The sequence below is a fragment of the Geotrypetes seraphini genome, chromosome 9, assembly GCF_902459505.1.
Source record: "Geotrypetes seraphini chromosome 9, aGeoSer1.1, whole genome shotgun sequence".
In the NCBI taxonomy this organism is placed as follows: domain Eukaryota; kingdom Metazoa; phylum Chordata; class Amphibia; order Gymnophiona; family Dermophiidae; genus Geotrypetes; species Geotrypetes seraphini.
In genome coordinates this window covers 117,840,842-117,868,390 of record NC_047092.1, presented here as the reverse complement: position 1 = coordinate 117,868,390, position 27,549 = coordinate 117,840,842, and the positions used below count along the sequence as shown (strand labels likewise).

At 42.1% G+C, this 27,549-nt stretch overlaps 1 protein-coding gene across 5 annotated transcripts in view; it reads left to right on the top strand.

The window, feature by feature from the left end:
* Positions 1–27,549, top strand: part of CROCC2 (ciliary rootlet coiled-coil, rootletin family member 2) — a 993,480-nt gene that overhangs the window by 896,717 nt on the left and 69,214 nt on the right. For all 5 annotated transcript variants that reach the window (XM_033959482.1, XM_033959484.1, XM_033959480.1 and 2 more), the window contains one exon: positions 13,476–13,676. In XM_033959482.1, coding sequence (XP_033815373.1) covers positions 13,476–13,676 — 201 coding nt within the window. The remainder of the gene's footprint in view (positions 1–13,475; positions 13,677–27,549) is intronic.

The window sequence follows — 27,549 nt, the reverse complement described above, 5'->3', positions numbered from 1 at the left end:
ATTTAGAATATTGTATACAATTCTGGATGCCGCACCTTCAAAAAGATATAAAAAAGATGGAGTCGGTCCAGAGGAAGGCTACTAAAATGGAGTGTGGTCTTCATTATAAAGTAAACTAAACCTTAAGCTTATATACCGCATCTTTTCTATAAAGAAAGAGCTCGGCATGGTTTACAGGAAATTTAAAAACTACCTGCACTGCACCAGCGCACCTGATATCACCCTTTAAGCTATATTTTATTTGTTGTTTTATATGCTTGTTCATATTGTTTTAACTTTTGTACCTTTTAGACTCCCCTGTCTTTCCTTGAATCGCCGCCACAAAGTGGCGGCCCACTGGACTCCGCCCACCTTCCAGGTCTGCTCATCGGGGATTCCATGCTGAGGGGCACAGAGGGACCAATTTGCAGACCGAATATGCAATCTAGGGAGGTCTGCTGTATGCCTGGTGCCAGGATACGAGATATCACCGCCAGTCTGGATAGATTACTCACGCCCCGAGACCACTTTCCTATGCTTCTTGTCCACATAGGAACCAACGACACTGCCAGGAACACACCGGAGACCATCACCAGAGACTTTGGAGCACTGGGTGAGAGGCTGAAGCGGACAGGAGCGCAGGTGGTTTTCTCATCGATCCTCCCAGTTAGAGGCAAGGGAAGAGCCAGAGATGAACGTATCCTGAGGACGAACGAGTGGCTACAGGGATGGTGCCGGGATATGAACTTCGGATTCCGAAACCATGGGAAAGCGCTACAAGGACTTCAGGGACCAGACGGACTCCATCTGACCAGTAGGGGTAAGAACATCTTCGAACACCAACTAGCCCGCCTGCTTCACAGGGCTTTAAACTAGGTAAGTCGGGGAAGGGTACCCATTCACATATTAGTGCAGAAAGGAATTATCCTGATGAGGTGAGTCGAAACTCCGCTTCCATGTCCAAGGTAAGTACCCACATTGCAAACAGTTCTTTAGGAGTTACACCGACTCGGGTAGCATACGCCTCACAGGGACTTAGCAAACACAAGATATGGAGGGCCATGTATGTCAATGCACACAGTTTAGGTAACAAAATTCTAGAATTGGAGGCTGAAATAAGGAATGCCGACCTAGATGTGGTGGCAATATCTGAAACTTGGTTCACGGACTCACATGGGTGGGATATGGCTATACCGGTCTACAATCTACTTCGTCAGGACAGAGAGGGCAGGTTAGGAGGGGGGTAGCTCTATACATTAAAGAGGACATCAAAACCACCAGGATCACAGATGTCAAGTACACCGGGGAGTCCCTCTGGGTAAACCTGGCAAGAGGCAGAGAAAAATGCCTGTATCTAGGTGTGGTATACAGACCCCCAAGACAACTGGAAGACATGGATGCAGAATTAATTGAAGACATAGAGAATATCACTCTACGAGGAGAAGCTGTACTGCTAGGGGACTTCAATATGCCTGATGCAGACTGGAACTCATTTTCAGCGACAACCAGCGGTAGCAGGAGGCTCTTAACCTCCATAAAGGGAGCACGTCTCAAACAAATGGTAACGGAGCCCACTAGGGCCCAGGCGATCCTCGACCTGGTACTCACCAATGGGGAAGGCGTCTCAGAAGTCTCAGTAGGAGATACGCTAGCCTCCAGCGACCACAACATAGTATGGTTAAACCTTATGAAAGGCTTCCCTAGATCAAACACGAAAACAAAGGTACTCAATTTCCGGGGCACAGACTTCACACGCATGGGAGATTTCGTCCATCGGACGCTGCAGGACCAAGCGGAGACCGATGATGTAGAAGCTAAGTGGTTAACACTGAAATCAACCATACATGAAGCAACTAGCCGCTTCATAAAATCAGTAAATAAACGACAAAGAAACAATAAACCTCAATGGTTCACCGCGGAGATCTCGCACCTCATTAAGGAGAAGAAAAAAGCGTTTCTCTCCTACAAGCGCATGGAGAAAAGAGAGGCAAAGATAGAATATAGGACCAGGTCTACAGCGGTCAAAATGGCAGTTAGGGAGGCAAAACTTTGAGTGGAAGAAATTCTGGCAAAAAACATTAAAAAGGGGGACAAATCCTTCTTCAGGTATATTAGTGACAGAAAAAGGAACACAGGCGGGATAGTACGCCTTAGAAGACCGGACGGAAGTTACGTGGAAGCAGATTCCGATAAAGCCGAACTACTGAATGAATACTTCTGCTCAGTCTTCACCTGTGAGGCACTGGGACACGATCCGCAGTTGAAGGCAACACAAAGCACAGAAGACCCGTTTCAGAATTTTGAGTTCACACCAGGTGAAGTTTACAGTGAACTGGCAAGACTCAAGGTGTACAAAGCCATGGGACCAGACAATTTGCACCCAAGAGTGCTCAGAGAATTGAGCGATGTCCTGGCGAAACCGTTGGCTGAGCTATTCAGTCTCTCCCTAAGTAAGGGGAAAGTTCCCCTGGACTGGAAATTAGCTAATGTCGTTCCTCTGCATAAAAAGGGTTGCAGGGCAGAGGCTGCGAATTATAGACCGGTGAGTCTCACATCAATAGTGTGCAAACTCATGGAAACACTAATTAAAAGCAAATTGGACACGATCTTGAATGAAGGGAATCTTTGGGATCCCAGTCAGCATGGATTCACCAAGTGTAGGTCCTGCCAATCCAATCTCATCAGCTTCTTTGACTGGGTAACAAGAAAGTTGGACTTGGGAGAGTCTTTGGACGTCGTGTACCTGGACTTCAGTAAAGCTTTTGACAGTGTCCCACACCGCAGGCTGCTAAGCAAGATGGAATCGATGGGGTTAGGAGAGATACTAACTGCATGGGTCAATGATTGGCTGAGTGGCAGACTTCAGAGGGTGGTGGTTAATGGTACCCTCTCTAAAACATCGGAGGTGACCAGTGGAGTGCCGCAGGGCTCGGTCCTTGGTCCACTCCTTTTCAACATAGGGGATCTGACTCAAGGGTTTCAAGGTAAAATAACACTATTCGCCGATGACACCAAACTATGTAATATAGTAAGTGAATGCAGTTTACAGAATTATATGGCGCAGGACCTGCTTACATTGGAAAGTTGGTCCTCAACCTGGCAGCTAGGCTTCAATGCTAAGAAATGTAAGGTCATGCACCTCGGAAGCGGAAATCCATGCAGGACGTACTTCTTGAACGGAGAAACTTTAACTAGGACTTCAGCAGAACGAGATTTAGGAGTAATCATCAGTGCAGACATGAAAACTGCCAATCAAGTGGAGAAGGCTTCATCTAAGGCAAGGCAGATATTGGGTTGTATCAATAGAAGTTTCGTCAGCCGAAAGCCTGAAGTCATAATGCCGTTGTACAGGGCCATGGTGAGACCTCATCTGGAGTACTGTGTGCAATTCTGGAGGCCACATTACAGTAAAGATGTGCGCAGAATTGAATCGGTTCAGCGGATGGCCATCAGGATGATCTCGGGGCTCAAGGGTCTCTCGTACGAAGAGAGACTGAACAAATTGCAGCTCTACACTCTCGAGGAACGTAGGGAGAGGGGAGACATGATTGAAACATTTAAGTACCTCACGGGACGTGTCGAAGTGGAAGCTGATATTTTCTTTCTCAAGGGACCCTCAGCCACAAGAGGGCACCCGCTCAAACTCAGGGACGGAAAATTTCATGGCGATATCAGAAAGTATTTCTTCACAGAGAGAGTGGTTGATCATTGGAACAAGCTTCCAGTGCAGGTGATCGAGGCAGACAGCGTGCCAGACTTTAAGAATAAATGGGATACCCATGTGGGATCCCTACGAGGGTCAAGATAAGGAAATTGGGTCATTAGGGCATAGACAGGGGGTGGGTAAGCAGAGTGGGCAGACTTGATGGGCTGTAGCCCTTTTCTGCTGTCATCTTCTATGTTTCTATATGTTTCTATGCTCCTTAAAACCCAGTCATTTGAAGCGCACGCCTCACAACTACTTGCACTACACCAGCGCACCTAATATCACCTTTTAAGCTATATTTTATTTGTTGTTTTATATGCTTGTTCATATTGTTTTAACTTTTGTACCTTTTAGACTCCCCTGTCTTTCGTTGAATCGCCGCCACAAAGCGGCGGCCCGCTGGACTCCGCCCACCTTCCAGGTCTGCTCATGCTCCTTAAAACCCGGCCATTTGCGGCGCGCCAAAGGAATGCGCATAAGGAGCAGGTACTGCTCCTTAGTGTGCTCCTTCGTGCGCAACCTGAAAGCGCCACCATTTCAAATTTAGAACCCAACTCTGTTGACATAACCAACAAGCAATATACACTTAGGAGTTTATCTTTTATTTCTCTATTCCTATTTGGTTTTCTATATCTTCTAACTATGACTTTGCAGTCATCAAACAACCTCACCAATAATCCCAATTTACTCCCTAAACCCACAATTATACCGGTATTTTGGGGCTCACGCCCCACAAATTACAAGTCTTATGTCCCCCGTCAACCGGTATTCACACAAATTCTCCCTTTACCTCCTCCTTCTAATGACTCTACTAAAGCTACTTCAATGCCACTCCCTCTTGCCAGTCATGCCCATAATCATGCACAGCTGAAATTAGGGCTTATCAATGTAAGGTCCATTAAAGGGAAATATCATCTTATAAAAGAAACTATTCTTTCTCAAGATTTACATATTCTTTGTTTAACGGAATCTTGGCTAACAGACGGCGAGGAAGCTTACCTCTCCTTCTGTTGTCCACTCAACTACTCTTATGTCTTTAATCACCGTTACAAACGTAAAGGTGGTGGCTTAGCCATCATCTACTACAATAATATAGTTAAACCTGTAGACCATTCTTCCAGAAGTGTAGCCATCGAATTTCTTCAATTTAAACTTAAAACTAATCCAAAAATGGACATTCTTTTACTTTATATTCCCCCGCCTATTTGCCACAGCAATCTAACCCTTCTTCAAAATCTAATTTTCGATTTATGCTCTTCATCAAACCATCCCCTGATTTCAGGTGATTTTAACATTCATTTTGATGAACAAACAAATCTCATTACCAGTGAAATTTTAACTCATACTGACACCTTGAATCTACAACCCATTATCCAAGATCCAACACATTTGGCAGGATACACTCTGGATATGATTTTAGTTCCAAAGTTGCAACTTCATATTTATTCTGATCTTCACAACACACCTGTCCCCTGGTCAGATCATCATCTTATTTCTATCAAGTTATATCAAAAAAATAAAACAATAGTAACTCCTCAACCAAAAAACATCACGTATCGAGACTATACAAAATTAGAACTACCAAACATCCTTCCACTCTTTAACCCAAAAACTCTAAATGTACACACTGAATCCCTGGAAGATCAACTTGTTACTTGGTACTCTTCAATCCAACTTTTGTTGGACAATGAAGTCCCAGTAATTAACAAAACAATTTCCATTTGAAAAATGCAAAACCGTTGGTTTTCACAGGAGCTCTTCTTACTTAAAAGACAACTGAGGTCTCTCAAAAGGAAATGGCGTAAAAATAAATCTGCAGAAAATTTGAAATCCTATAAAGCAGTGGTTCCCAACCCTGTCCTGAAGGACCACCAGGCCAGACAGGTTTTCAGGATAACCCTAATGAATATGCATGAGAGAGATTTGCACCTAATGGAGATTTCAGGCATGCAAATCTGCCCCATGCATATTCATTAGGGCTATCCTGAAAACCTGACTGGCCTGGTGGTCCTCCAGGACAGGGTTGGGAACCACTGCTATAAAAAATAGTCATATCTTTATAAAATGAAAATTAACTTAGCCAAAAGAAACTATTATTCAAAAAAAATCCTAAAAGCAAAAAATCCATCTATCCTTTATCCCATTTTAAAATCTATTACTCCCAATCTGCAAAAGGAAGACAATAACTCCAAAATTAATCGAACAGCTCAAGATCTTGCCAATTATTTCTGTAAAAAAATCAGTGATATACGTAAAAAATTTGATCATACTTTGCCAGAGGATACCACTGATAGCTCAAATAATTGTCATCTACCACTTGCTAAATGCTCTACCTTTAACCTTCCATCTCTAGCAGACATTGAGCATCTATTTCAAAGAGTCAATATAAAAGGCTCCCGGTTAGAGATCATTCCCCCGTCAATTCTAAAAAAATTTTTTTTCCTATTTCGGCCCTTTTATACACTCTTTTATATTAAAAAGCCTTAACTCTGGCTTTTTGCCGTCATCATGGAAAATCGCAATAATCTTTCCAATAATAAAAGATTGTAAAGCAAGTCCTGAGGAAGCCTCTAACTACCGCCCTATCGCTAACATTCCATTCTTAGCGAAACTAACAGAAAGAGTAGTATTCAACCAATTGTCCGATTTCGTTGAATCAACCAATGTATTACACCCTAACCAGACAGGGTTTAGGAAAAATCACAACACAGAATATTCACTAGTTGGTCTAACCACAAGCATAATTTACCATTTAGATCATCATAATTCGGTTATCCTTTTTTCTCTGGATCTATCAGCAGCATTTGACACCATTGATCACACCCTACTTCTGGACAGGTTAAAATCTATAGGTGTCTGTGATCAAATCTTAGAGTGGTTTACTTCTTTTCTGTCTGATCGATTATCTACGGTACATTTCAACAACACAATCTCAAAATCTTTTAGTCTCAATTACGGCATTCCTCAAGGCTCCATTCTATCTCCATTACTGTTTAACATCTTTCTTTCACCCTTATTAAGCCTTTGTCAATCTATAGGCTTTACCACTTACACATACGCTGACGACATTCAACTGTCCCATCCTTTAAATCCAGAAAATACAGAAGAAATACATCAGATCAACAAAAAACTAGAGAAAATTAAAAATTGGCTTACCTCAAACAGACTAGCTTTAAATATACAAAAACCGAAAGCTTTACTTTTTCCGTGGAAACAGGGGATAAAACTGAGTATCCCCTTTACTATTAATACCATTCACTTAGACTTAGTATCATCTTTGAAAATACTTGGAGTTATTACTGATGACAAATTTTCCTATCACGAATACATAAGTAACATTGTTAAATTTTGTTTTTATCGATTACGTATGATTCTTTCTATCTCCAAGTTTCTTGAACCCAAATCATTAACTATTTTAATACATTCAGTTATTATCACTAAGCTTGATTATTGTAATTCATTATTAATCAATACTACTCAAAAAGAAAAGAAACGGTTACAAATAATTCAAAACATTGCTGTTAAACTTATTCACAATGGAAAAAAATATGATCACGTAACTCCTTTTTTAATTGACTCGCATTGGCTTCCCATTAATCATCATATTACTTTTAAAATTATGCTTTTAGTATTTAAAACTCTATCCACCAACGAACCGCAGTTTATAAATACAATGCTCATTCCGTATAATTCATCGCGTTCTCTCCAATCCACAGCTCAAAATCTTTTAACGGTTCCTTCTTTAAAAGTCATTTGTACCAAACGTCACGACATGTTTTCGGTGATGGCCCCCCAAATTTGGAACACCTTACCACAACATATAAGAGATGAAAAGGACCTTAACCGTTTTAAAAATAATCTTAAAACCTTTCTTTTTAAAGATGCTTTTAATCTTTAAACGCAACTCATACAGGGCAGCAGACATCTTTAAAAAAACAAACAAACCAATTTTTCCCCCTCCTTACGTTCTTTCCATTTATGTTTCTTTTTTCTTCTTCAAAGTATTAATTTTGTAACTTTAACCCTTTATTCCTCATGTATTAATTTTGTCTGCATGTTTGTTCGTCTAACCCATTACAATTAATTTTAAATTGTATGTTTATTTTATTCTTTACTGTAACTCACTTAGAAAATTATGGATAAGCGATTTATCAAATTTAAATAAACTTGAAACTTGAAACTTAAAAAGAAGGAAAAATATAATAAGAATTTGTGATTGTATAGATAGCAGCAAGATTTACATTGTTGAGAATAGCCAAGTTTTCAGATGTTTTCGGAATAATTGGAAGGACCCCAAATTCTGCAGCTGGGCAGGAAAATTATTCCAAAGCTGATTAATTTTGAAGTAAAGAGATTTCCCTAATTTTCCAACATAGATAACGCCTTTAAGCGAGGGGAAGGATAATATATGGGGACAGGCTTAAAGAAATACGGGAGAGATGGAGATATGATAGAGACATTTAAATACCTATGTGATGTAAATGAGCATGAGTCAAGTCTCTTTCATTTGAAAGGAAGCTCTGGAATGAAAGGGCATAGGATGAAATTAAGAGGTGATAGGCTCAGGAGTAATCTAGGGAAATACTTTTTTACAGAAAGGGTGGTAGATGCGTGGAACAGTCTCCCGGTAGAGGTGGTGGAGACAGAGACTGGGTCTGATTTCAAGAAAGCCTGGGATAGTCACATGGGAAGAGGAAGAGATAATGGTTACTGTGGATGGGCAGACTCGATGCGTCATTTGGCTTTTATCTGACATCATGTTTCTATGAATTAGCTGTGAAATTTGAGGTCTAAATGTAAGTTTAGAATTGATCATGACGCCCAAAATTCATGTTGTATCAGTTTGTTATTCCGAGGTTTAGCATAGCATAGCAAAATCAGCAAAGTAAGACAGTTTTCAAGATTAGTAAAGAGAAGGGCTTTAGATTTGTTCAATATAAGATTGTTGTCTTTCTGAAGGATCTAGTGTGGAAAGTATCTGTATATCATCTGCATATACAAATTGTAAAACCTAGTGTTTGTGCTAGTGTAAGGGGGTGAGAAAAATGTTAAATAACATAGGTGCAAGAGCCTTGGAGGACCCCTAAAGTAGTCTTGAATGAGACAGATGATGAGCTGAGATATGAGGTGAACCAGTGAAGTGCAGTGTCAGTTAGATCAATTTCTCATAGGCATTGGAGAAAAATGGTGTGATCAATCAAATCGAAGACAGCAGTGAGATCAAGTGATAGGAGGAGTGTTGATTTCATTTGATTTAAATAGTAATGAATAAATGTGGTTAATACCTAACAGTGCTGTTTTGATGCTGTTAAGTTTTCAAAATCTGGTTTAATTTGGATGAAGTACATGTATTTGGGCAATAAAGTTTGCTAACTGAGCTAAAACAGTGGTTTCTACTTTGTTGGCAATAAAAGGGAGATTGGCAATTGGAAGGTAACTAGTATGATCTTTTATTTTAGGATGAATAGTGGGGAAAATACTTGAAATATCTGTATGTAAACCATTTTGAATGTGGTTGTATAACTTCAAAAAGGTGGTATACAAGTCTCAATCCCCCCCTCGATTTCGAGAAGTGTGGAACATAGCCAGATGAGAGACTGGAGATGAATATGGTATGCTTTCTTGAGTATGTCGTGTCTTTGAATTTATCAAACAAGATGGGTGACGGATGACAATGTCATTTGTGCTCTACCTGACAGAGTTGGTTTTTATGTTGTCTCAAGAAAGGGGTATACAATGGATCTCTGGAATGGAGAGATAGAGTGGAGTAATAGTGTTGTAGATTTGAGATTAGTGTTCCAAATACTTGCCTGCTCTTCTAGAGGATTGAGTGGTAAAGGATTCAATAGTAAGATCCCTTCTGTCTCAGGTTTCAGGTCTTCAGGTTGCCTGGTTTATGAGGGGAAGAGCTTTTATGAGGCTTCTGGAACCAAACCCTACCCTTTATAGAACACTCCCCTTAGTTCCAGATGGGACCAGAACTTTTCTAGCAGAGTCCTTTTTCTTAAAAGGCAAATGCTGTCTTCTCTTACCTGACGGAGGCCCTTTACTTGTGAACCCTAAAAGGACAAGATTATTTCCCATAGTCTTTCAAAGTTAAGCTATACTCAGGGTTTAAAGCTCCTTCCAGCAGCCTAACAATAAAGCAGGAGCTTTCCCAGCTTGACAGGACCCTGAATTGTCACAATATTCAATGCTGGTTACTGACAATGGTTTGTATCTATGCTTTAGCTTGTACTTGGTGAGCAGGTTCTTACACAGCCTGGTGCTTATGTTCCTGGGGAGCCAATGTTTTGATTGCTCAAGTGTTCAGTTCCTTAGAGTTATCAGAAGAACCTACTGAAGATTCTTTATTGACGGGGATATTTAAATCGGTACACCATCGAAATTGCGCAGGACATTGGCATGCCGACAATCCTGCCCCAACATTTGCACGCTTCCACTTCTGCCAATTTGAGGCCTTCCCATTTTCGTTCTGAGGAGGGTGGGGGGCATTCTGAGGGGGATGGGGGGAACCCCCCTCTACACATACAACACCTTGTGCTCCCGTTGGGGGGAGCCCCCAGTACACTTCTTTCGGAGTTTTCAATGTAGTGGGAGTGGTTCTCCCACACACACACCCTCAAAGCACAAAGGGGAAGGGCTGAAAGAAGCGGAAGCGGCAGCGCATATTTGTCCTGTACGGATATGTCAGCGCGAGATTGTCGGCACGCCAATGTCCTGCGCACTTTGACAGGTCACCATTTAAATATTCTAAGGCCTTCACCTTATCTCCGCCCATCAGGGACATGGTAGAGGTGAATTAGCAAGCTCTTAACTAGAAGGATGTGCAGGACACAATGCCAACTCTGCCCAAAGTGGATGTCCTGATTTGGTGGAAGGAGGTCTCTAGGACTGTAAATTAGAATATTTAATGTAGCAGGCCTTTAGGATCTCTACCCTCACACTATAGACCATATTACACCAGGTCCAGCTGCTCCTGAATCTGAGAAACTCTTAACCCTGATAGATGTGGCCCACTGGAGTCTAGTGCTAGGCTTCATATAAGATTTGGACATGGCCTCTGCAAAGACCATGGTGTCCTCAGAGCATACTGGTGGGGCTGCATTACCATCCACCGGGACATTATGAACATATAGATGAAGAAATGTTTACAGAAATTAGGAAAGCTGGCAAATTGGGTAACAGTATAATAATGGATGATTTCTTTAAAAAAAAAAAATCTTTATTCATTTTAAACTTTCAATAAGTACATAATAATATCATCATATATACTTTAATATCACTTTATAATCTTACATATCTTGAAGTCATAATACTATTTCTCCCTCCATTATATTCTTATAATTTCAGATAATTTAAAATTAATCCCACTCTCCCCCTACCCTATGCTTTAATAAATAAAGGGGAAGAAATAAATTATTAATTATAAACAATCCTTACAATAATTTGTTAATGGCTCCCAAACTTCAATTTTTTGATAGCGTCCCTGCTGAATAGCTAATATCCTCTCCATTTAAAATATGACATAGTGAATTCCACCAAAAATTATAACTTAATCTATCATAATTTTTCCAATTTCTTGTAATTTGTGAATGGCAACTCCTGTCATTATGAGTAAAAGTTTATTATTTTTGGAGCAAATTTGACTCTTTTTCCTCATTAATGTACCAAATAATGTCGTATCATATGAAAGTGCTACTGGGTTCTCAAGTAATTTATTAATTTGACTCCAAATAGATTTCCAAAAATTATAAATTAGAGGACAAAAAAACATAAATGATCCAATGTACCAGCTTCAAGATGACAGTGCCAACATCTATTAGACTTAGAGCTATCTAATTTTTGTAAACGTACTGGGGTCCAAAATGCTCTATGCAACAGGAACAACCAAGTTTGCCTCATAGATGCAGACACTGTACATCTCATTCTCCAAGACCAAATTTGTGGCCATTGAGACGCATTAATTTGATGCTTAATCTCAATGCTCCAAATGTCCTGTAGACCAGTTTTTGGTTTATATATGAAGAAATGTTTTCAGAAATTAGGAAAGCTGGCAAATTGGGTAACAGTATAATAATGGATGATTTCAACTACCTATAAGAATATAATACACAGATCAGAGTTGAAGAATATCAAAGCAAGTAATATAGCAACTCTCTTCTGCTGGGAAAGAAAACTGAACTGGCCACCATACTATCAGAAAAGGAGAAAAAAGACCTCAAAAATAACAGGAGCATCACAGGACAGCACACAGCTGTGCAATAGTAAGCTCACTTTCATCACTGGTCAAAAAACTTCACATACAGAATCCGGCCAGACAATTTTCTTCACCGGCAGGAAAATAACAGTTAATACTGCAGTCACACACACAATCCAATGGGACAAAAAAATCAACATCAGTATGAGCCAAAAAGTTCATGTAGCTTTCATCCCAATCAGTCCCAAAGTATCCCATCCCAACGGAAGACCCCGTTTCGCAAAGGCATCTTCAGGGGAATCATGCAGAAAGAACACTCTGCAGCCCAACGAATATGCCAACTTGCAGGAAGATCATTGGCGTAAACATTAAAAACCTTCGACCTTTGGACACCATCAATGCATTATCACCCAACACACTGACATCATCAATGTGCTGCCGCCAATCAGCTGTCATTTGGCTAACAGCACGAACATGCAGACATCCTGTAAACATAATTATTCAAAGAAATGTCTTCCATTCAATAGAATGGTTAAGACCAGCTGGAGTCACTTGACTGTAATTTGAAGATCCACTGCTGCTTCTTTTGCCACAGGCAGTAGTGTATGTCGCCTCAACAAATACTGACAGTCAACTGTTCCAGCACTACATAATGAAAGAAAGAAAAATCATGGTCCATTAAAGCACAATGTTCTATCAAAGGTTCAGTTAGCTTCCTGGCAAATACACAATGCCTATGCTCAATGAGACTTCTTTTCAGCTGTCAGGAAGTTTTGGCTCATATGGATGTTGATTTTTTTTTTTTGTCTCATTGGATTGTGAGTCTTGCCAAACCAGTCCAGAATCTACCTTAGAAAACCATTGCCATGGATTTGGATAACTAAGGGTCATAAAAGGAGGAATGCACTGTTGATATAAAGAATCATTCTGATTTAATGATTAAGTAATTCTGCTACTACTGCTATTTATCATTTCTATAGCACTGGTAGACATACACAATACTGTACATAAAACATTTGAGGTATAGTCCCTTCTCAGTAGAGCTTACAATCTAATCAAACAGACATACAGGATAAGTTGGGGGTTAGGAAGTTTTTCAGGCATGGGTGCTTTACAAGTGAGTGGGGTTTAAGAGTTAAAAGCAACGTCGAAAAAATGGGCTTTTGCAATAAGTTGTCTAAGGAATTTCTTTGAGGCTTAAGTTTGGCATAAATATACTGACTGGATTTCTGACTGCATCAGCATTTATAAGGAAATGGAGTTAGTAAAGAAGTTACTCTCTCCTCTTTTACTTGCATAAGTGTTTACGGTAATCCACTTGTCAAAACTGATCTGATAAAACTGAAGGAAAGGAAATTAACAGATAAATTTACATTTCACCATTTTAATCCCATTGCATACCTAAGCACGAGAGAGATTTCTCAACTTCATTGTGCAGGGCAAACTGGAGCTACAGAATCTTGCCTTACTCCCTGGGATACAGATCTGAGTCCTTGTACTTTTTGGTTATGCTCAGAGATGCCCTTTGTAAATCTCATTCATTTGTAATGATACTCTAGTTACAATCCTGTCACTCCTCATGTTTTACAGGTATTGCATCGGCACCAGGAGCAGGAACAGAAGGATGATACCATGGTGCAGGCAATGCAAGAAGAGAAGAGCATGCTGCAGGAGAGAGTGGTGACACTACAGCGAGCTCTGGCAGATCTGGAGGGAGAACACAAAGAAATGGAGGTCTCAGCCCTCCGCCTGGAGAAAGACAATTCAGTCCTAAAGAAAACCCTTGACAAGGTGAATAGCCTTAGTAATTGACGACATACTGTACACATTGTTCTATGACAACACACACAGCAGAGTACATCAAGTACACCACAACTTTATTTTATGTAGCCATAACATTATTCTTACAAACTTAGTTCAAAATTCTTTATAGTCACACACAAAGACAAGATGTTGCAGGTCAGGATGAATAGTTGTTTGAAACAAAATAGGAAATATCAAATACATATCTTATGTCAGTTCGGATTTCTGGATAGCAGACTGAATATAGAAAAAAACTAAATTTGGGGGGAGGGGAGAAAGGTTGTTGCTAGCAGTAACATTCTCTAGTCTTACTTCACATGTGCTGTTCTTATATAGTACTCATTACATAAGATAGGACATGCAAATAACAAAAATAATGACTGAAATGAAATATTTCTTAAAATAAGAAAAAGAATAAAACCCAACAAATTTCAATTGCACCTCTTTGTGGCAGGACACAGCACATTACTTTGCTATTATGGAACTGGCACTCATGGACAAGGATGAAAATCTGAGTTTTACGGAAGTAGTTTGAACCTGTAGTCCGCAGACCATTGAGATCCTTATTACAAGGGATCTGCGCAGATCACAGAGGAGAAAAGCCATCTTTTCATACTACTATAATCCATCAAAGCAGTAGCTATGGAGCCCAGAAGAAATAGCAGCTGTAGGTATAAGACTGGAAATGGCTGCATAGGCTGGAAACAGAAGTGATCATGGGAGTGGGACAAACAGTGAGGATATAATCAAAGGCAACTGTGGAAGTCATAAGCAGGAACACTGGAGCAACAATCAACCTGCAGGGTCTGGGAATAGCTGTGCAACATCAAAAGCTTAGGTGAGGGAAAGATACTAATAGTTGGTGAAGATTAACTGGAGTTAAAGAAGAACATAAATTTGACAGGTAAGGATGGCTGGAGGAAGAGGAGAGAGCAGGGATGTCCCAAGGGTTGTGCAGGTGGTGTAGCCGTAAAGGGTGCTAGGAATATAAAAATCACTCTCTATCCATTGTCTCCCGTGCAGTGGAAATGGCACAGTGGGTGAGGCAGGGGCGCAAGAAGTCATGTTGCATAGGGTACATTTATGGCTCTGGATGCACCTGGGAAAGAGACTTCAGAGGACTGGGTAAGGTGAAGGAAGAGAGCAAGGAAGAGCGGCTGGTAGTAATTAACTAGAGTGGGGCAAGAGAAAAAGCGTGGTGGGAACTGTCTAAGGGGAAAGCGAGACTGGTAAGGACTGGCTGGATAGAGGAAGAGAGAAAGGCTGAGACTAGTGGGTACTAGATGGCTTTTGACTTGATAGATTATGATCTCTGCTATTAATTCTTAGTGAAAAATTAATTTCAAAAAAGGGTTTAGCTGATTTAGAGGTTTTTTATCCTGCTGTTCATATAAAATAAGATTTTGTGGATCTCAATGGAGCAACTGGTTCAGGAACCAACAAAAGGCAAAGCAATTATAGACCTAGTTCTTAGTAGAGCGCATGAATTGGTGTAGAAAGTAATGGTGCTGGGGCCACTTGATAAAATGATCAGATTTTATATAATCCCTGGAATAAATTCACACAGGAAATCCAATACAATAGCATTTAACTTTAAAAAAGGAGACTATGATAACATAAGGATAATAGTAAAAAAGAAACTTAGAGGAGCAGCTGCAAAGATCAAAATTTACATGAGGCATGGATGTTATTTAAAAATACAAAAAAATTGGTATAATATTTCCCAATAGCTCTATCTGATTACAATCTAAGTACTACGGTATGAAGCAACCGACGGTTTTAATTTTTCTACGAGCACTTCATGAAGCGGGACTTATGAATGGGAGATACCACTAAACCATTATTGGTGAACTTTGAACTTGGTTCCGTCTGGGACCTTCTGAGCTAAGTACTCCACTCATTTCACTTTGTTTTTCATTTTTGGCTTGATTATATATATTTTTTTGATTAACAGGCACTAAGCATTTGGAATATAGACTGAGGACTTTTTTTAGTTTTGCATTTTTCTTTTGATGTATTGAGATTTTTAGTTACTTTTCACATTTTGATTTTTTTAATTTTTTCACATTTTGTGTTTTTGCATAGTTAGGTTTCAGGGAGATTTTCTTTGGCATGATCTTCTCTCCCGATGTCAACACCTGGGGACGATAGTGCTTCCATTTATAATTATTTGCACTTATTATTTTTTACATATTTCAAAGCAACAATATGATGTACTGGGCAGAGTTTATTTAGATTTATTTCTTAGTGCTTGTCACTGCATAAACACTGCCCGGGGCCGATTGGTTCAAACGAGGGTGCTAGGCCCGTACTGACTGGTTCCTTTGATCTATCTGATTTATTGGCTTGATTGTATTTTCAATGTTCAAATTAGGAGAAACTTAGTTTTTCTTCTTTTTTCCAGCATTTCCCCCAGGGACATGTAGGAGAGATCATCACCTATTATACCAATTTTTTTGTATTTTGTACTGTTGTTGATATTGGTATATTATTATATTTTGGTATACTTTTTGTGGCCATTTTGGTAGTGTTATTTAAAAATACCATCCTGGAGGAGGAAGTGACGTCATCGGGAGCGATGGTGGCTTAAAATCGTAGCTCCTCCGAATCACGCTGAACTTTTAGCTTTAAGTTAGCAGTACGAGGCTAGTATTTTTCACTTTTTACATAATCTGGAGTGGAAAACTAGCGGGCTACAGATGGCAACTAAAAAAGGGCGAGCTGATTTGAAAACTTATGCTTACCAGCCGCCGGATAACTCTGAGGCCACAACGCGGTAAGGGCGTTGCCCAGCTGAGTACAGAGTCTGATGCTCGTTCGGCCACCTGTGGGGAAATGCGTGCATGGATGGCAGATTTGAAATCTACAATGCTTTCTATCCAAAGCACTTTGCAATCGGAGGTGGCTAAGATTGGACAATCAGTGCAAGATATGGGGGCTCGGCTGCATGAGTTTGAAGAACGCGTTATTGACCACGATACGGATCTAGTGGCCCTGCAAACGCGGTGCGCTCATTTGGAACGCAGACAGGAAGATTTTCAACTTCGCCTAGAAGATGGAGAGAATCGCAGCCGACGAAGTAATGTACGAGCTAGAGGGGTCCCTGAATCATTGGTTGCTTCGGAGTTACAGGCTCATTTGTTGGAAATTTGCACGCGCTTTCTCCAGGCAGCTGACCCAGAGGCTCCTATACCTGTGATTGATTTTGACAGAGTACATCGAGCTCTGGGTCCCCGGGTAGGTGATCGGCCCCGGGATGTGGTAGCTTGTTTTACGCGCTACCCAGTTAAAGCTCAAGTTCTTCAAGCCACTCGAAAAGTGGGGCATATAACATGGGAAAATTCTAAAGTGGAATTATTTGCGGATTTGTCCGCAATTACTTTACGAAAACGTCGAGATTTCCGGAAGATTACTCGCTGTTTACAATCCCATGCTATCAGCTATCGATGGCTTTTTCCTTTTGGACTTTCCTTTCAAGTGGCTTCTCAACAGCATAGAGTTACTTTGGTGGAGGAAGCTGCAGTTATATTACGTGAAGCTCAACTTTATGCACCTTTAGAAGAGCCGGCTATATCATCTGGAACTGGGGTTTCAACGCAACGCTGGAAACGGGTCCCTACTAGTAGCAAGCGACTGCAGCGGAGATCTGGCCTGGAGCAGAATTCGGCTTCTGGACTTACCTGAATTTTTGTGCTGCTTTGTTTGGTTATTGGTTGACTGATTTGCGATTCTTGGTTGCTCTTGTTTATTTTTAGAGTATATGACCTCTTCTCGTACTATTTATCATATGATCGGTGTGATTTGGGGTATGTTGGGATGTCACTTTCTCTTCTAGCCCACCATACGGAGGGCCTTTGGTTAGGTTGGGGTTGGGAGGGGAGGGGGGTAGGAGGGAGGAATGGGAAAGGGGTTTTTTATTTTCTGATGCTGGTTTTCAATGTGGGGTTTGTTATGCTGGGTTGTGAAGGGTTGTTTGCAGGGAGTATGGTTGCGTGCGGGTATGTTGGAATGAATGGCTCCTGAAGGTATTTGTTTTTTTACTTTAAATGTACGGGGTCTAAATGTACCTCGAAAGAGGCAATTGCTTTTTAAAGAGGCTGATAGGTTGAAGGCTGGGGTGGGTTTCTTTCAGGAGACTCATCTTAAACCTCAGTATGAATCGCTCTTGAAACATCCTCGTTATCCCCATATATATTTTGCTTCAAATGAGGAGGGGGGTCTAAAAAACATGGAGTAGGGATTTTCTTTGCTAAGCACCTTGATCCTCAGATTAAACAAGTGGTACGTGACCCGAAGGGTCGTTATTTAATCTTGAAAGTAGAACTACAGCAGGTGCTATATACTTTTTGTAATATTTATGCTCCTAATTCAGAGCAAAAATATTTTTTGGAATCTTTAGACCTGGTGTTGCGAGAGGTTGCAGAGGGTTCTTTATTAGTAGGGGGGGATTTTAATTTGACCTACGATGTTGGATTGGATAACTCATCACAGTCGATTCATTATGGAAAATCTGATAGAAAGCAATTGCACTCTTTCTTTATGTCCTGGGATTTGATTGATCCTTGGAGACATCTATATCCTACCACCAAAGATTATACTTATTTTTCAACAGTACATGATTCCTATTCTCGTATTGATTTTTGGGGCATTGATAAGGCTTTACTTTCCCAGGTGTCAGATGTTAGAATTGCTCAGCGTGTGTGGTCAGATCATGCTGCGGTACACTTTGTTTTGCATCCTCATATGGCTTCCTTTGGGCGGCGGTTTTGGTGATTTTGTGATAGCTTATTGGCGGATCCTGTAATAGTGTCCCGAATAGAGCAGAATTTGAAGGATTATATTCAGTTTAACACTAGTGATGAGATTTCTCCCTTGATATTTTGGGAAGGTATGAAGGCAGTCTTACGAGGTCATATTATTTCTATTGGAGTACATCGACGGCGAGAACGTGGGCGAAAGCAAGAAGCTTTACGACAACAATTGCATTATTTAGAACAAAAACATAAGCGGGATCTTTCTCCTAATTTGCTGACGCGCTTAGATAAAGTGCGAAAAGATCTACAGGTGATGCAATTAGATGAATTATCAGACCAATTACAATCGGTCCAACAAAAACATTTTGAATATGGTAATCGGGTGAGCCGTCAGTTGGCTTATAAGTTGAAGGCTCAAAAATTGAGGAATGTGATTACTAAGGTGACAGCCTCTGATGGTTCAGCCTGCTATACGCCGGAATCTATTGCAGGTGCTTTCCTTTCTTTTTATCAACACCTTTATACTCCTGAACAAGATGTGTCTCAAGTTCAAATTGATAATTATTTGGCTCAGACACAGCTTCCTGAATTGACATCTGAAGAAGCGGAGTGTTTGTCAGCCCCTATTTCGGAAATTGAAACTCAGTGGGCAATTTCCACTTTGGTTTATGGGAAAGCACCTGGGTTAGATGGCTTTACGAATAGATTCTATAAATGTTTTAGACATTTGCTTGTGGGGCCCTCTTACTCGGGCTTTTAATAGTCTAGAAATGGGTATGGAGTTGCCTTTTTCATGGAGATTAGCGGGTATAACACTTATTTTGAAACCGGGAAAAAATTCTACGCTTTGTGGATCATATCGTCCAATTTCGTTGCTAGACACTGATTATAAAATCTTTACAAAGATTCTGGCTCGCAGGTTGCAAGGTTATATGACTTATTTAGTACAGGATGACCAAGCGGGTTTTATTTATTGCGGGGAGACAAACATTTGATAATATTCGTAGATTGCTTCACTTGATTTGGTTTGTACAACGTGAAAAGATGCCAGCATTGCTTCTGAGTGTTGATGCTGAAAAGGCCTTTGATAGGGTGTCGTGGCCATTTTTGTTGAGCACTCTATCAGCTATGGGTATCAGAGGAAAATTTTTTACGTGGATTCAGATTCTTTATACTAAGCCTTTAGCAGCTCTACGGATTAATGGGGGTTATACAGACTCATTTCAGTTAGCCAGAGGAACAAGACAAGGCTGTGCACTGTCACCATTACTTTTTGCGCTGGCGATGGAGCCTTTAGCTTCTCATGTTCGTGCCCAGCATTCTATTCATGGAATGGTTTGTGATGGACTTTCCACTAAGTTGTTGATGTTTGCTGACGATGTTATTTTTACTGTAACTGATCCATGTGTTACCCTCCCGGGAATAATTGGTGAATTGTCTGACTATGGTGCTGTATCCGGATTTCGGACCAATATGGATAAGTCTGAGATATTGAATTTGTCAGTTTACCCAGGGGATTGTGCTTTTTTGAAGGCTAATTACACTGCACAACAATTTTTTGGTTAAGTCTTGATTCCTGAAAAGTTTTTGGTGATTATGACAGGTACCAACTTGGTATGCTCAAATATGGTTTTGGTTTTACTGCATCACGTAAGAACTATGAGAAATAGACATTTTTATGTTTACTGACAATAAAATATATAGTCAAGTTTACGTTTCGCACAAGCGACTAAATGAAACAGAATTAAAAGTGTTTTGCTCCCGAGTTTCTTTTATATTCAGTGTCTGGTGCATCACGTTGTAGCATCCAACAATATAGTCGGCAAGCATTGACGGATTCCAATTGCCCTGGTATCGTTTCTCCATCTTAGCTATGTCTTGATGAAACCTTTCACCGTGCTCGTCACTCACAGCACCGAGATTTGCGGGGAAGAAGTCCAAGTGTGAATGGAGGAAATGAATCTTGAGTGACATATTGCACTTCATTCTCTTGTATGCTTTGAGAAGTTTGTCTACCAGCTGAATGTAGTTTGGGGCTCTGTAATTGCCCAGAAAATTGTCAACAACGTCTTTCAAGGCTTTCCAGCCAATTTTTTCCGGCCCAACTAACAGATCTTCAAATCGCTTGTCACTCATAACATGTCTGATCTGGGGGCCAACAAAAATACCCTCTTTGATCTTGGCATCAGTTATTCTTGGGAACATCTGTCTTAAATAACGAAAACCTTCCCCTTCCTTGTTCATTGCTTTCACAAAATTCTTCATGAGTCCCAGTTTAATGTGAAGAGGAGGCAAAAATATCTTTGTCGGGTCAACAAGCGATTCATGTGCTACATTTTTCTGTCCTGGAACTAACTTTTTACGGAGTGGCCAGTTCTTTCTAGAATAGTGCGACTCTCTGTCTCGGCTGTCCCATTCGCAGATGAAACAGCAGTACTTTGTATAGCCAAGCTGCAGTCCTAGTAACAGAGCAACGACTTTGAGGTCTCCACAGATATTCCAGTTATACCTGGTATACTGGACATACTTTAGTAACATTTCCATATTCTCATATGTTTCTTTCATATGTGCTGCATAGCCAACAGGTACTGAAGGATAAACGTTGCCATTGTGCAACAGAACAGCTTTCAGGCTTAACATTGACGAATCAATGAAAAGACGCCACTCTTCCGGGTTGTGATCACAACCAAAGACCGAGAACAATCCTTCAATGTCACAACAGAAACAGAGACTGTCGACTTGTGCAAAAAATTTGGTTATATCATGATGCCGGTCTCGAAACACAGAAATTTTCGTACCTGGTGATAGCAAACACCATTCCTGCAGTCTCGAACCTAGCAGCTCAGCTTTTGCTTTTGACAGACCCAAATCTCTGACCAAATCGTTCAATTCGGACTGTGTTATCAGATGTGGATCGCCTGATGAGGATGGTTCAAAATCCGGGTCAATGTCACTGTTAGAACCCTGCACTGCAGTTTCTTCATCTGGTTCGTCTAAGGTCCAATCCTCTGGTGGTTTCGGAACTGGAAGACTGTCATCATGTGGCATGGGTCTCATTGCTGAAGGCAGATTAGGATATTCAATTGACTTCTTGTTTTTGGCAGAGAAACCAGACACATTAGTCAAACAGAAATAACAGTCCGTCACATGGTCTTTCTGTTCTCGCCATATCATCGGAACAGCAAATGGCATCGTCTTTCGAGTACCTCTGAGCCAGGCTCTCAGACTAACAGCACATGTCGCACAGCAAATGTGAGGCGCCCATTGCTTGTCTTGATCACCTATTTTGCAGCCAAAATACAGATGATAGGCTTTCTTTACAAGGGCAGTCATCGAACGTCTCTGAGGCGTAAGTGTATATTCCCCACAGATATAGCAGAATGTGTCGCGGCTGTTACGACACCGACGAGACATATTGCCCGACACCAAAACGTCTATAGCATCAAGCTTACTTACTGTTATATTGCTACAGCTACTATACTACTATACTTTACTATACTGATACTATATACACACACGGACTATCTATATTAACCAAATGAGCAGGATCGGTGTATGGAAGCCACCATTATAGCATGGTGAGACAGCGCAAGCTCGTTCAGACCTGCCCAGACATGCCCAGGATGTCATCTTCCATAAAACAGCTTCCAACCTGGCTAGATTTTATGCATGGACATACCCAGGCGGCACAAACCGTTGTTGATAAGACACTTATGGGAGAAAAAATTGTTTGCATCCAAATATAAGAAAAAATCATGACAAAATTGAAGATTTCTCTGAAATGGTACGTGATGGGTAATTTTTGATGTAATATTCATGATCAGCACCCAAAATTCTATAAGAAACACCCAGCAGTGTTCAGGAAGCAAAAACTTTGTTGTGCAGTGTTATTCTTTTAAATGGGCATCTAAATTTATACGTTATTTGGGTGTCAATGTGCCAACGCGGCTTTGCTCTTTGTTTGAAGTTAATTATCCATCGATTTTGCAATCTCTTTGGGTAGATCTAGATAGATGGGAGAATGTTCCCTTATCTTGGTTTGGTCGTATACAAAGTGTGAAGATGTTGGTTTTGCCAAAATTACTTTATCTTTTTCAAGCTTTGCCAATTCCTTTGTCTGCTGCTTTCTTTCGTGGGGTGGCGAGAAAATTTTTTAAATATATTTGGAAGAGTCGACCCCCACGGGTACCTAGGAATGTGTTGTATCAACTTCGATCTCAGGGGGGTATGGCAGTACCCTGTTTGCGGCGTTACTATGAGGCAGCTCAATTGAAGTCTTTTTTGAGTTGGTGTAAGGATAGATCAAAAAGCTGGGTTCGAGGGGAAAAAATTTTGGGATCGGAAGAGCTTTGTCGGGTGATCCCTTGGTTAAAAGTGGAAGAGGCTCGACAATTGTTTAAAGGGCTAACCCTTTTTTGCATCATACGTTTGTGATGTGGATTCGGCTGCGCAATAGGTTTTTCCCTTCTCGACTGTATTTTCGTAGTACCCCGCTGTGAGCCGCGTGGGGTTTTGCACCTGGAAGATTTGATTGTCGTTTTCGTGTTTGGGCCCAAATGGGTCTTATGGATTTGGGAGATTTTGTGGAAGATGGACGATTATTATCATTTTTGGAATTGAGGGAAGCTTATGATTTGCCGCTGACTGATCATTTTCGCTATTGTCAAATAATAGATTTTATTAGTCGCAGGGCTCTTGCTGATCTTTGTTTGGAGGAAACCACCCTGGAGTGGGAAATTATGGGTAGTAGTGGTAAGGGGTGTATCACTAGATTCTATAAAGCCCTTATTCAACAACAGGCTCCACCGGTTAAATATCTATCTCTTTGGGAGGGACTCTTACGCCTAGTGCCATCGATTATTAACTGGGAGCGGGTGTTTAGTCGCCTGCTTCGAGTTTCTATAGCCAGCTCTTTGGTGGAAAACGGATACAAGATGCTTTATCAATGGTACCTTACACCCCAGCGTCTTCATCTTATGTATCCTCAAGTATCTAACTTATGCTGGAGACGCTGTGGTCACTTGGGTACCTTTCTTCACATTTGGTGGGATTGTCCGAGGGTAATCCCATATTGGGATATGGTTTTTGAACTGGTGTCTGATATTTTAAACACTACGATTTCTCGAGCTATGGGTAGTGCTCTTTTACATCTACCTTTGGTTTCATTGTCTTCTAATACCCATAAATTGGCTTGTTATATCTTTACTGCTGCTCGTCTTTTATTGGCGGCATATTGGAAGCAGGCCTTTCCCCCAGGTCGCCTTCATTTATTACGAAAAGTAGATTTTATTTTTCGTATGTCTAAACTGACGGCATTGACAAAGTCTCGTCTTACACCCTTTTTCAAGGTGTGGAATCCTTATATTAGGTGGTGTGAATGTCCATCATGACCTGAGTGTTTAGCTATATTTTTGTAACCCTATGTGAAAGTTGCTTTTGGGGTGGGTTGGGGGAGGGGGTTTATTTTGAATTATGTGATTTTCTGCATTGTACTGAAGATTATAGTACAACTTTATCTTTATACTAATTTGGGGGTAAGGGGTTGGAGAGATTGTGTCATTGTGGATTTCTATTTGCTGAACCTCTGTGTTTTTGTTTTATATATTTGAAAATTTTATCAATAAAAAAAAAAAAAAATACCATCCTGGAAGCCCAGACTAGATATATTTCATGTATTAAAAAAGGAGGAAGGAAGGCCAAATGGCAGCCGACGTGGTTAACAAGTGAGATGAAGGAAGCTATTAGAGCTATGAGTAAAAGAGAATCCTTCAGAAAGTGGAAGAAGGATATGATTGAAAATAATTGTAGTAAATGATATCACCAAATTTAAAGATTGTTTTCCCTTAGTAATTAGTTGAAAATAATTGTAAACAGCACAAGGTGCAAGGGGTGTCATAAGGAAGTCAAAGAGAGACTTTGAAAAGAAGATTGCACTGGAAGCAAAAACACAAAGATCCTTACGTTCTGTAGGTGCAGCATTGTTGAAAACAAAGGCCAACCCTAAACACGTAGATTCGAATGCCATGACTTTTACGTGTGCAGGAGTCAAGTTATGGAATGGCCTTGTTGGCCAGATTAGATAATGTGGAGAGAGAAATTCCTTGAAGACCCAACTATTTGTTGAAGCATTTTTTTGATCAAGTGATTTTATGTTAGACTGAATATGTCTGATCTATCTTCTTATTTTTGTATGGATTCTTAACTTTTTATGTATGTAACTCCTTGTAAAATGTTTTGGATAAAAACGTTATAGAAATTTAAAAAATAAATAAATAAGTTTTTAGATATATTGAAAGCAAGAAGCTGGGTAGAGAATCATTTGGACCGCTAGATGACTGAGGGGTAAAAGGGGCTCACAGGGAAGACAAGGCCATTGCAGAGAAACTAAATGAATTCTTTGCTTTGATCTTCACCAAGGAAGATGGTTGGGAGTTACTGCTGCCAGAAATAGTATTCAATTCTGATGAATCAGAGAAAATCAAACAAATCTCTATAACACTGGAAGATGTAATGAGTCAGTAACAAACTGAAGAGTAACAAATCACCTAGACCGAATAGTATACATCCCAGAGTGCTGATAGAATTGAAAAATGAACTTGCAGAGCTATTGTTAGTAATCTGTAATTTTTCTTTAAAATCCAGCATAGTACTAGAAGACTGGAGGGTGGCCAACGTGACACCGATTTTTAAAAAGGGTTCTAGAGGTGATCCAGGAAATTATAGACTGGTAAGACATTATTATAAAGAACAAAATGACAGAACATTTACATAAATATGGATTAATGAGAGAAAGCCAACATGGATTTAGTCAAGGGAAATCTTGCCTCACTAATCTACTGCATTTCTTTGAAGGGGTGAATGAAAATGTGGATAAAGGTGAGCCGGTTATTATTGTGTATTTGGATTTTCAAAAGGCATTTCTGTTACGTCCCTTCCAGATTCCATACACTAGGGGGGTAATAATCAAAAAAAAAAAAAGTCTAAAAAGTGTCCTAAGTGGCTACTTGGACGATCAAAAAGCCTGATCGTCCAAGTACCCATAACCAAAGCTGGTTTTTAGATGTATCTAAAACCAACTTAGGCCTTTCCCCTGCCTCTAGACGCACAGAGAGAAAAGAGGCGTGTTTAGAGGAGGGGAAAGGGCAGGCGGTGGGTGGGAGGGGGCCGACGTACACCTAGGCATACAACAGGTATATCCAAAACCTTAGGCAGGTTGCCTAGTCGGCACTTATACGTTTTTGACTTAGACCAAGTTTAAACGCGTCTAAGTGCTGAAAACGCAACCTGCCTACCCCTCCACCGCAAGCATCTGATTGGCCCAGGCGCCTTAGGCCCCACCTGTGGGCGGGGCTTTGGGACGGCTGGGCCAATCCGGCCCCATTCTGGAGTCGGCTGCCTGCCAGACGGGCGGGTTTGGCACCCGTCTATCCGGCCAACTTGAAAAAGTACGGGGAAGGGGGGTGGGGTGGGGTCGACCGGGGGGGTCGCGGGTCAAGGGGGGGGTGATCGGGGGTTCTGGGAGGGGCGGCCGTTGGGGAGAGTGGAGGTTGCGTCGAGGGCAGGAGGGTCTGGGATCCCTCCTGCCCGTAATGTAGTGGGGGGGGTAGGGGGTAGGGGGGGGTCGCCTGGGTCAGGAGGGCTTGGGCTCCCTCCTGGCCCGATCGAGACGCGGGGGGGTGGTTGCCTGGGCCAGGAGGGCTTGAGCTCCCTCCTGGCCTGATCGAGACGTGGGGGGGGGGGGTCGCTGGGGCCAGGAGGGCTTGGGCTCTCTCCTGGCCTGATGTTAATCGGCGGGGCAAGAGGGTTTGGGCTCCCTCTTGCCCCGATATCGTCAGGGGTGCCGCGGTTGGCCGGGGCAAGAGGGCTTGGGCTCCCTCTTGCCCCGATGTTGTCAGGGGGGGTCGCGGTTCGACATGGCAGGAGGTCTTGGGCACCCTCCTGCCTGGATTGTTGTGGGGGGGATTCTGTAACTGGTGTTGTTTTTGACAGACACCGGTTACAGAATCCAGCTTTTAGGCGAAGGCCTGGCTCCTCCTTCGCCTAAAAGCCCTTCTGTTGGACGTTTGGGGCTTAGGCATTTTTTTGTTTCATTATGGCTGAAAAGTGTAGACGTCGTGTGGGTTAACTTTTAGACGTAGTGGTGATTGGGCATTTAGGCAGAGGAAGGCCATACCGTATTTTCACGCAAATAACGCGCACCCGTATAAAACGCGCACACGGGTATAGCGCGCAGAAATCACGATGATATGTACAAAAACTTTGGTATACCGCGCTCACGGGTATACCGCGCATGCTGCCCGATGCTCCTTTCGCCCGCCCTGACTTTCCGTGCGCTGTCCCGACTCTCCGTTCACCCCCCCTGACTTCCGTGCACTGTCCCCCCTTGAAGGTCTGTCCCCATCCTGAAAGCCTGATGCCCCCCCCCGACGTCCGATACATCCCTCCCCCCCGAAGGACCGCCGACTCCCCAACAATATCGGGCCAGGAGGGAGCCCAAATCCTCCTGGCCACGGCGACCCCCTAACCCCACCCCGCACTACATTACGGGCAGGAGGGATCCCAGGCCCTCCTGCCCTCGACGCAACCCCCCCCCCCCCCAACGACCGCCCCCCCCCCCAAGAACCTCCGACCGCCCCCCAGCCGACCCGCGACCCCCCTGGCGACCCCCACGACCCCCCCACCCCCTTCCCCGTACCTTTGGTAGTTGGGCCAGAAGGGAGCCCAAACCCTCCTGGCCACGGCGACCCCCTAACCCCACCCCGCACTACATTACGGGCAGGAGGGATCCCAGGCCCTCCTGCCCTCGACGCAAACCCCCCTCCCCCCCAACGACCGCCCCCCCCAAGAACCTCCGACCGCCCCCCCAGCCGACCCGCGACCCCCCTGGCGACCCCCACGACCCCCCCACCCCCCTTCCCCGTACCTTTGGTAGTTGGCCGGACAGACGGGAGCCAAACCCGCCTGTCCGGCAGGCAGCCAACGAAGGAATGAGGCCGGATTGGCCCATCCATCCTAAAGCTCCGCCTACTGGTGGGGCCTAAGGCGCGTGGGCCAATCAGAATAGGCCCTGGAGCCTTAGGTCCCACCTGGGGGCGCGGCCTGAGGCA